The sequence below is a fragment of the Topomyia yanbarensis genome, chromosome 2 (assembly GCF_030247195.1).
Source record: "Topomyia yanbarensis strain Yona2022 chromosome 2, ASM3024719v1, whole genome shotgun sequence".
NCBI classification, from domain to species: domain Eukaryota; kingdom Metazoa; phylum Arthropoda; class Insecta; order Diptera; family Culicidae; genus Topomyia; species Topomyia yanbarensis.
In genome coordinates this window covers 111,402,590-111,414,068 of record NC_080671.1, presented here as the reverse complement: position 1 = coordinate 111,414,068, position 11,479 = coordinate 111,402,590, and the positions used below count along the sequence as shown (strand labels likewise).

The following is an 11,479-nucleotide window of genomic DNA, read 5'->3' as shown; positions in this document are numbered from 1 at the left end:
GCGACACTCAAAACCGCTGGTCTAAGAAGGGTAAGTCACCAGGAAACATACGAACTATTGCGCTAAAAGTAACATTACAAAGAAAATTTGTTTCTTTTTTCGCATAAGAAACATGAGGCGAAGCATTTATTCAAACAGATTATCATTAGATTCGTTGTTGTGCTTTTAGTTCGAGTGGAGGTCGAATGAACTGCTACAAAGATTCTCAGGAGTTGACAAAGCCAATTCGCTGCAGTTGCTAAGACAATTGTTTCTAAAATTGATATCCTACGGAATGTTAGTCAGTCAGGGTCATTCCCCGCGACGCACTGTACTATTTGTTGAACGGAATCAAACTTCAGTGTAGAAATCCGGTCGTCCTATTTTTAGCAGTTTGAACACTTTCGGCAGCAGGTATTGCGTGTTGAATCCGATCATTCCGTACGTGAAGAATTTGTACGACAGCTCAACGATAATTTTGTTCTTATTTTCCAACGTGTTTTCCGAACGACGAAGTTCGTTCTTGTCACGGCCTAGAAGGAAGCACACGAATGCGTAGGAAATCGATTTTCCAAAGGCACGGGTGGCCACAATGCAGCATAGTCCCAGTACGGTACGAAGCAACAGCATTCCAAGCATGGCGTAGGAAGGCCAAATGATTTCGTATGGTGGCGGATTGACCGGCGAACTAATATCACCGAGCATATAGTGCAACCACGCACCGATTTCAATGCCTGCGCAGACGCTCACCGTGAGGGTGGTGTCACCTCTGAAACGAAATGTTTCGTTTTGAATGGGTTCTGATCAAATATAATATGCATTACCTAGTTGGCGTCCAAATGCCGGAGTCCGGATAAAATACTATAAGCATAATTGAAACGGCCAGCACAAAAACTGGCGACCAGTGACTAGTAACTATGATATAATCTAGTTTGTCCACGATTGGAATCAATGGTATCATCAGCGTTGTTACTAATACTAAACCGGCAATGATGTCCTGCAATCAGTTAAAATTTAATAAAACTTATAAGAAAAAAATAAATCGACAGCCTTACCAGCACACTGTGCATTCCTAGATACACTCTACTGACGCAAATGACGGTACACCAGACCAGTGCGAACGTCAGCCCAGCTGACATGGAGTAAATGTACCTAGAACGAAATCACGTTAGTTACGATACATTCACGGAATCCCAAACTCTCCAAACCTATCGTAAGTATAAATCAGTACGGAAAATGGTATGGCCACCGATACCATTGCATGGGTAGAAGGCATACCATATTCGAGGGCCCACTTTTTCTGCAACCGACTGACAGGATAGCTCGGACGAGGCCATCTAATCACATCCTTCAGCGTTTGACCTACAAACGGACGGTAGGATATCAGTAGTCCGCTGTACCCGGTTCCCTTCCCAACAACTCTTACCGACATACATAATGGCTGACCAAACCATAACGACCCTTCGCCCAACAGCACTGTCGACATTCCAGAACCATAACGGAATGAAGGTCGCATAAAAGATCTCATCTCCCAGTTCGGTCCCGATAATGAACAGGTAATACCAAAATTTGTTAGTCACCCGATAAGGTTCACTTTTGCCGCTATCTTCCGGTGATTTCTTATCGCAATTAGTACTAGCGCTGCTATCATCATTTTTCGTCACCGTTGACCCATTCACGGTTTTGTTTGGACGATGCGTGTTCAGCGATTGCTTAATGTGTTCCTGTTCGCAACCGTTGTGTTTCACGGGATCGATTTTTCCTGTTCGTCCCAGATAGTCAATACCAAAAAATTCCTGGACTTTAACTACCAGGTCTGGACTTTTCAGATACTCGATGGTTGCGGTCATCGCGTAAGTTCTGATTTATGTTTAAATTTTGTGAATTAAAATTTTATTGAGATTACTCTCGAACTGCAAAATTTTATCGAACCATCCCAAGAAAAACTGGATCACTCCTATCAAAACGTACGAAAACAACATTCATGACAGTTCTCGAGACAAAAAAGGTTTTGGGAGTTTGGTCGATAGCATGTGATATCGATTATTGGTAGGATGGGCTAGTGCTTGTGGCTCGATTCAAAACTCGTCGAATGTAAAAGTTAATTAAGAAATGTTAACCTTGTGGCCTATACAGAAAAAACAACCCAAAGAATAACTCCTTCTCACTTGAATTTGGGTACTTTTGAGTTTTGCATCGCTTTCGCACTTATTAAGTTTTCGTTCTGCTGATAAATAAATTACAAATTACAAATTAATGTAATAACGGGATTTCGGAACTGAAAATGGCTAGTACTTGATCAACCTGATTCTGCGCAAACACAATATAATTCGCGTCTGCCTCATAACAGGTATTACGCTAATCTGCTACTCATGGCTAGCTTATTTAGTACGATACTAGGGGTAGATCACTCTATGAATGTATAATAAATTTGCATCAACTTGAAAAAATGTATTTGACGCCGAGGTATACCATACAAACGGGTGATCATTTTTTGACTCACCGAAAAAACAAGTTTTACTACCCAATTTGCCTGTTGCCTGGTGACAGGCTGGGACGGGACGTGCAAAGTGAAAAAAGTAACTGTCACCGCGAACCGGCAATGGCCTGTCAATGCGAACCGGACCTTTCTTGACGATTTTTATTTTCTTGGAATGGACAGTGTCTGGGTAGTGTCGTAATATCCTGGCTGTATACAAGGTGTATTTAGAAAACATATTTTACATGTTGCTTAGATGCGTGTAGATGCACGCAAACAAATATGCTAACTGCACCGAAGACACGTGCAATTTTATTATTCTGCACAACAGTTATGGTTAATGTTGTTTTACACAGTTCAGACAATGGTAACATAATTCATGTCATGTTCGAGCTCTATTATTTTCGGCGCGAATCAATACCTCATCGGCAGAAATCTATGCCGCATCGGCACAACACTATCATCGGCATTTGCTTGAAATTATTTTACATGCGGGGTTTCCCTGCAAAATAACATCAATATCGGGAGGGAAAAGAAGACCGTCTTCGCATGTTCCGTCCCAGGTGACAGGTAGAACAGGTCGAAAAAAATTAAACTGGCATCATCACTCAATCCAAGTGTGCCGTAGGTTGCCACAACAAAATTATATGTTTTTTCCAGCGCTAGAATATTTTCTACAAATTCACATAAAAGATGTTATCTATCAAAAATAAAGTATAAAAGAATGATCAAACCATTCGGATATCTGTTCGAAATTCTAAATAATTGCTCTATGGATTCCAACTCTAAGCCAGGATAGCTTGGTGTTCTTGAACTGGAATCCATACAGAAACCATTCAGTATACTGTACTGATCTCCGGATGGTACGCGGAAAACCTCTTGTTGCTATCCCAGTCCACTGTTAAATTTTGGTTAGTATCCTCAAAGTATCGTCTTTTTATTTCAGTCACATTAGCAGCAACATAAATTAATCTCTTCATTAATTTAGATCAACATGCTGTCAAAACCCTAGTAAAATTCACCACTGGGTTCCACTCAATGAATGTCCAAAATCCTAAAAAGGCATGATCTACCTCCATCTTCGATCACGGTGAATAACGTCTATGGAACAACAGTACTTGCGACGGGCCTTTCGTCATGTACCATGGGATGAAGAGGTTTCTTCGCCACTCAGTGGCATAGTACATAGATGACACCATTGAAAGCCGATTGGTTTTAATCTTAGCAAAAAGCTTATCAATTACACGATTAGTATATGATCTACCATTATGCGATTGTAGTATCTCTAACAAACCGGTGGTTAGTACGAGAGCATTTTTTTCATCCACCGTTTTGCTATGTACTGGGCTATCCAAACCTATAAGCCATTAGTGTGCTGTATAGGGCTGCCGGCGGATTCCCAAATCATCTGCAGGGATTGTGGAGGCGTAAAATTTAGACAGAATCGAGAAATATTGGAACTAGTGGCGAAGTGATGACCTTTACAAAAAGAAATAAAGTTTGAAATTGTAGCTGCATTGTTTGTTTGCAATCCTGCGTTCCAATATCACAAATTTGGTTACCAACCTAACTCTTAAACGTGTTTTATTAATCCGACAAGATATGAGTTTAAGTTCTATTGTTGAAACATTTCTATTGTTGAAACATACACTCAGCATAGTTTTTCTTTCGAGTTTTTGAACTCAAAACGGATCCGATGTTTTATATACCTAACTAAACCGGAGCGGACTAATTCCCTACTTACACTTCACTAGGCACAGGATTTCGGATGACGAACTACACTTGTTCACTGTCAGCGTTAAAAGAGGACCAGCCTCGATATATTTTTAGTTTTATCTCTAGTATTGATCGATTAATCGATCAATACACACTAAGTATTTATTATCCTATGTATAAGTTAATAATGCTCGATTTCGAACATTGCACTGTTATTCTTTTTATTCCCTAAGTGGGATAGAAAGATACCGTTATACAACAGCTCTTCCCCCTTCAGATAAATATTTAATCTAAACGAAACACGATTGAATTGATAATAATCAATTCTACTTGAACGAACAGACATTAATCCATTCTACATAAATGAATTGACATTAATCTATTCAACTATCAAAAAATTTAAATTATTTGTATATTTGTATACAATTCTGATCTATTTTACTTTTTCTAATTCTCTTCGATCGCCTAACTGGCGGTAATTCATTTTCACTTTTCCTTTTCTCCCCTCTTTTATCTTCATTTTCGGGGAATCCTCGAAAACCTTCGTCTTCATCGTCGCTAGCATATGCTGTTCCTGTCGTTCAAGCAGGAAAATGGATGTTCGGCCGGACCAGTAAGTCAGCATTAGTCGCCCTAAGTTGACTTCGATGGGTTGACCTGCACGTTTCCAATTTCCACCTGTAAAATATTTTTAGAAATCTGTCTTAGAAACGTCGCTTTTATCCATCGAGCAAAGTTATGAGGATTGTGGTTTTTGTACCACACCTCATCTCCTGCCATCAGATTATCCAAAGGATCTGCTACCTTAGCCGCAGATTTGTCCTTTGTAATAACCACATCTGTTCCGGAGTCGAAGTTAAAACGCAGAGTCCTGTTGTTCCGGAGTCGAAGTTAAAACGCAGAGTCCTGTTAGCAGTTGGACACAGCTTCAAGCTGGAATTTTATTAGTAAGATTAACCGGTTAAAGTAAGTGACTCACATCCTACTCACAAAATCAGTGCGAAACTTCTTCTAATCTCCGACAACAATAAAGCTTCACAGTACGCCCTTTTAGGCCTATTAATAAAGTAAGTAAATTCAATTCTAGTTCGTAAATTCGCTGTGAGGTACTTACAAATTTCCTAACAGTAGTAATTAGTAATAATAATTGGTCGCACGCCGGCGATTTAATAGTTGAAAATGCAGTTAAAGGTTTGCAACGTGATTGCTCAGCCAATAGCGATTGGAAGAATGACTGATTCCTTCTTAACGTTCAAGATTGTTCTCATCACGGTGAATATTGTTGGCAGCTGTCATACTCGGTCGTTTAGCGAACCCCTGTGGCGCTTCTCTCTGACCGGGGCAGTGCACCCGGTTCGTAACAGTCTCCTCCCCGTAATACTGGTCACCGGCAGTTCCTGAACCAGTTTTACTATCCTTTCTCACGTCGAGAACTGCTAAGTTGGAGACCGACCGACGCATGAGCCCACTTCGAGTTTGAACAATCGCCTTCCTAATTCGTCCATCCTTCCCGGCATGCACCTCTTGCACCCGGCCTCTGATCCAACCATTCCTTCTAGTCCCATCGACAACGAATACCAAATCCCCAACTTCGATTGGTTTTACATCACCGAACCATTTCGTACGACGAGTGAGTGTTGGTAGAAACTCGCGTACCCAACGCTGCCAGAAGACGTCCAGCTGATATTGTATCTGTTTCCACGAATTACGCAAGGCCGATACTTCATCTGTTGTGGCAACTACCGGCTGACGAACACCATTGCTGCTGCCTAACAGAAAGTGATTGGGAGTGATCGCCTCCTGTTCTTCAGAGTCTAGCGGCATATACGTCAGCGGACGCGAATTGACGATGCTTTCTGCCTCGACTATAAGTGTGAGGAGTCCTTCGTCGTCCAGCTTTCGCCCCGACGAATTGACCGCCGCCATCGCTACCTTGATCGATCGCACCAAACGTTCCCATGCACCGCCCATGTGGGGAGCGCCCGGAGGATTGAACACCCATCTGGTTGTTGTATTGGTAAAAGTGGCTGCCATACCTTCGGCGATTTTCTGAATCTGTTCTTGAAGCAATCGATTCGCACCTTGGAAGTTCGTCCCATTATCCGAGTATACCTCAACAGGGCTTCCGCGACGAGCCACAAATCGACGCATACTCATCACGAACGCCTCAGTAGAGAGATTATATACAACTTCCACGTGTACAGCTCTTGTCGTTAAGCAAGTATATAATGCCACCCACCGTTTCACGTTGCTTCTTCCTAGTTTTACCAGCAGCGGACCGAACAGGTCAACCCCGACGTAGGTGAAGGGTCGAGTGAACAAAGCCAGACGTGCATTCGGAAGAGGAGCCATTCGCGGTATTCTTGGCATAGATTTTGCTATCTTACATTCCTGGCAATTTCGAGCAACGTTCTTGACCAATGGACGAAGTTGCGGGATATTATACAGCTGTCGTACCTCGTTGACAACGGTTTCACTGTTGGCATGCCGATATTGGCGATGAAAGTGGTCGACGATCAAGTATGCAAGCGGATGCTTTTTCGGTAGAATAATCGGGAATTTCGTCTCCATGGCGATATTCTTGGCAGTATTGAGGCGACTGTCAACTCGGAGGATGCCGTTCTCGTCCAAAACCGGAGTAAGTTTGTTTAATGTACTATTCTTTTCCAATGGCTGCCTGCGTTCAGGCGACAGATGTTGATTGCCGTGCAGCGTCACCATTTCATCAGAATAGACTTCCCACTGTGTCATGCGAATCAGGTGCGTTTCTGCCTTCCTCAACTCTTCCTGCGTAAGGTATCCTGCAGTGGTGTCTTGTTTCTTTATCCGCCGGTGTAGGTTGCTTACGTATCGAAAGACATACGCCAGTCCTCTCAACAGCGTGGGCCACCTTGAGAATCTGTTGAAGTTAACTACTGGTGTTGGAATAGAGATCCCATGATGCGTATAGCATGAACGAATCTCTTCCTCGGTTATTGGGATGGCTACACGTTGCGGCGGCCACGTAGTTTCCGGCAGTTTCATGAACTTGTACCCACGGTACCATTCGTGGTCTGGATCGAGGGGTGGTCCGTGGCCCCACTTAGTAGCGATGTCAGCAGGATTCATTTTCGACGGTACCCATCGCCACTCGTCGACCTCAGACTCGCTGAGTACTTCTGCGACACGGAGTGCAACGTACTGTTTATAGCGACGGGGATCGCACCGGATCCAGGACAGAAACGTGCTAGAGTCTGAATGTAGAACTCTTCTAGCGATTTTCACCGGATGACTTTCTAGAATGAACTTCATCAGTCTTATTCCAAGTACTGCAGCCTGTAATTCCAGCCGTGGTATCGACATTGGTTTAAGCGGGGCTACCTTTGTCTTGGCGGCGACCAATGCCACCTTGATATCACCATCCGGCGGCACGATTCGAAAGTAAGCTACAGCTGCATAGGCTTCTTCACTCGCGTCTACGAAGATATGTAGCTCCATACGATTGTAGTGATCCGCGGTTGAACTATCGAAGTAACATCTGGGGATACGAACATTGTTGACTAATGGAAATAACCCAGTCCACTGTCGCCAGCGCATGAACGCTTCGCTATCGATTCGCTCATCCCACTTAACTCCTGATCGCCAGATTTGCTGCAGTAGGATTTTACCCTGAATTATGAAAGGAGCCAGCATTCCGAGAGGATCAAAAAATGACATTAGAACTCTAAGAACCAGTCGTTTCGTTGGATATTCTTTTTTATCGATCAGATTCTGCAGATCTTTGTGAAGTACCACCGAAAAACTAAGCAAGTCCTCTTCCGGTAGCCAGAGTAAACCGAGTACACGCGTGTAGTTTACAGCTCCATCCATGTTCAGGTATTTAGGCTGCGACAAAGTATGTTCATCCAAGTGTTCGAGAACTACCTTACTATTGGAACGCCACCCGCGTATGTTGAAACCACCCGCTGTGTGGATCATCCGCACGTCCGCGGAAACTTGTTTGGCCTCGTGTTCATTGGGGAAACTATCAAGATAGTCATCGACATAGTGGCTTTTGAGAACCCCTTCTACAGCTCTGGGGTGAGACTCTGCGAACTCCGACGCGTTCAAGTTTTTTACATATTGGGCGGATGCGGGTGAGCATGCCGAACCGAACGTCGCCACGTTCATAATGTAAACTTCTGGAGGCTTCGAAGGATCGCTGCGGAATAGGTAACGTTGAGCGTGCCGGTCTTCTCGACGGATTAGGACTCTGTGAAACATTTCCTCGATATCGGCTGAGACGGCTATTGAAAACTGACGAAACCGAAACAGGACAGCGGGTAACACAGTAAGTTGATCAGGACCTTTCAGCAACATTTCATTCAACGATATGCCGTCGACCTTGGCTGAGGCGTCCCATATCATCCGGACCTTTTCCGGTTTCCTTGGATGTATGATTGCTCCAAGTGGTAAATACCACACTCTTCTCGGGTCGGCTTCTAGCAGTTCTGCTTCGCTGACACGATTGGAGTAACCTTTGTCTTCGTACTCCTTAATTTGTCGAAACAGATTCGCCTTCAGCACTGGGTTTCTGGCCATCCGGCGCTCCAAACATTCCAGTCTCTTCAGCGCCATCGAAAAGCTATCTGGGAATTCGAAGTTATCATATCTCCAGATCAAGCCTGTCTCGAACCTATCACCAACGCGAACTGTACTATGTTCCATTATGTATCGGGCTCTTTTTTCTTCATCCGACTCTAGCGCATGGTGAGGATGAGTTCCCACGTCCTCCTTGGCAAAATAGTCTTTGACGATGTTGTGCAGTGTTTCGTCGGTTGAACACTGGCAATCATGGTAGTTCAATGAAGGGATAGTTTCGCGAGATTTCGTTCCACCGTATACACTCCATCCCAACCTGGTGCGTACAGCAACTGGCTCCCCGACGTCACCTTCTTTTACCTGAAGAGGGACCATCAACCTTAGATTATTGATTCCTATTAGGATACGTGGCTCCGCGTCGTAATAACTGAATATTGGTAGGTTTCGCAGGTGTTGATGCTTACTCGACAGTTGCTCGATGTCCAGGGTTTGACGTGGAAGGTTGAGATTTTTCACCGTGCGCACGTCTTTCATTTCTAACTGTTGTGTGTTGCAGCCCGATACCGCCAGTTGGACGATCATCGACGCTTTTTCTAGGCGTGACATGTTTCCGGTCCACTTGAGGCAGAGTGGTTGTGGATCACCACCTACCCCTAGCTGTTCCACCAGAGCGCTTTCGATCAGTGTTAAAGAAGAACCATCATCCAGAAACGCGAAAGTTTCTATGTCCACTTCAGGTCCGTGAAGTGTGATCGGGACAATTCTGAAGAGAATGGCTTGCTCCGAACAACGATGGACATGATTCTCAGCGTTCGCTGACTGTATTGTGGATTGTTCTCCTTGCATTAGTTCGTTGGAGCGAGGGCCTGAGTGTAATAGGGGATGGTGACGAAAATGACATCCGCCTACACCGCAAACGCTGTTCAATCGACACGCTCTCCTGCCGTGGAAATTTAAACAATTACGACAAATGCCTGTATTTTGCAGCAACTTCCACCGACCGTCCACGTTGTATGACTTGAAGCGATCGCAATCCTTTAGGCGATGGTCTTTACCACTGCACGCTGGGCACGACTTCTCCGGTACACTGGAATTGCTTGGATGCTCACTGTCGGTATGTACGTTCAGCGTCCCTCGCCTTGATTTGCTGTTTTCCTCGCATATTTTTACCACTCCGGAATAGAGTGTAACACGACTAGCATTCCTTACTACTTCGGACATAAACTCCCCAAAGTCCTGCAGGTTGACCTCCGCGACCTCTCGTGTGTATGCGGCCCAATCAAGCCTCACGTGTACGGGCAGCTTGTCGACCAGTTCGAGCAGCAACGATGGGTTTGAGAGGTGAGCGCGTTGATTGGCTGCTTCCAAGTGATCGCACAAGCCTTGAACCGCTATTCCGAAATCGATCAGGGATTCCAACTTCTCTGCTTTCGGTGCAGGAACAGATCGTACTTTCGCCAAAAGTGCGTTTATCAATAGTTCAGGACGACCGTATAGTAAACGAAGGGTTTCTATGATGTGTGGGACTGACTCCGGGAGAAGTAAACGGCTGCGAACGGTTTCCAATGCCGGGCCTTTTAGGCATCTTTGCAATCGAATGAGGTTTTCCGCGGGACTGTATCCACAGGCAAGAGTAGTTGTGGTAAAGTTACTAATAAAGACCGGCCAATCGGCAGGATTTCCGGAGAAGGATGGCAGGTCACGGGGCATTACCTGTCTCGCAGCCAATTGCGAGGAAGAGGGTGCACAATGAATATATTGTTGTTTTATATTGGGAATGTCAGCTGGGCCAAGTCCAAGTTGTTGTACTAGCGACTGAAGGTTCCCATCTTCACTTAGGCAAGGCTGAATTTCATCTTGGTCCTCATTGATGTCGATGCTATCGGACTCTCCTGGCGTGGTTAGCAAGGATTTACCCGATGCCCGTGGAGTTTTAGCCACATTTGGAGTACCTGAAGGTACAGAATCCCGAACCAGCAGATGTAGCTTCGTTGGAGGAAACCGCGGTTTAGGTTGTCCCATTAACTGTGGTTTTGGAATAAACAAATTTCCCTTCAACAACAGTTGTTTCGAAGACGGTAATTTTGGCGTCGTCAGCTCTGGAATCAAGGGCATCGGATTTGATTTCTGCCTGTCCGCTGCCGATCGTTCCAACAGCGGTGGCTTCGGACTGTGTTTGGGAATCGCGCCCTTGTCGTGCGACTGATTCATTTCATTTGCTTTACAGGATTGCATCTCATCGGGCAGAGCGGCCGCTTGTTGATCCTCTACACCTACAGCGCCATCTTCTTGCCCTGTTTGTTTCCGAACCCATTCTACAACATTCGCCTGGGCATTTTTGCGACTGATACGGCTTCTCCCGCTGGGAAGATCGTCTTCCGCATCCAGCTCCAGCTTCTCTTCCAAAATACTGTATTTCTGCTGGATGTAGGCGAGGTCGGATTGCGATTTGAGTTCCAGATTCTTCCTCTCCGCGTCACGCATCTCATTCAACTTGGCTAGTTGCAAGGTAAGTGCTCTTGCTTTTGCACTACCGGTGGTGCTTTTGGACGCAGCACTGCTAGCTGGGATACAATTACGGCATGACCAGGGATGATCTTTGATCGACCCGGTGACTCCGGCGCATCGCTGGTGCCACCAATTTAGGCAATCTTCACACTGCACGAGGTCACACCAAGCATCGGGACGGTCACATGCTACACAATTGAAACCTTCACCACATGTCGCTGTTGATTCATCCGCCAT

General features: G+C 44.9%; 2 protein-coding genes across 2 annotated transcripts; both read right to left on the bottom strand.

The window, feature by feature from the left end:
* Positions 1–96: 96 nt before the first annotated feature.
* Positions 97–1,953, bottom strand: LOC131679184 (sphingosine-1-phosphate phosphatase 2-like). The gene is made up of 5 exons (XM_058959835.1): positions 1,406–1,953; positions 1,188–1,341; positions 1,035–1,131; positions 804–976; positions 97–748 (listed from the first exon to the last, which is right to left on the bottom strand). Exons 1-5 carry the CDS (start codon positions 1,827–1,829, stop codon positions 331–333), a joined length of 1,266 nt encoding a protein of 421 aa, XP_058815818.1. The 5' UTR covers positions 1,830–1,953; the 3' UTR covers positions 97–330.
* A 3,944-nt stretch (positions 1,954–5,897) lies between these two features.
* Positions 5,898–11,479, bottom strand: LOC131679668 (uncharacterized). Its single transcript, XM_058960401.1, has 2 exons — positions 6,003–11,479; positions 5,898–5,943 (listed from the first exon to the last, which is right to left on the bottom strand). The coding sequence occupies exons 1-2, from the start codon at positions 11,477–11,479 to the stop codon at positions 5,898–5,900; spliced, it is 5,523 nt and encodes a 1,840-aa protein (XP_058816384.1).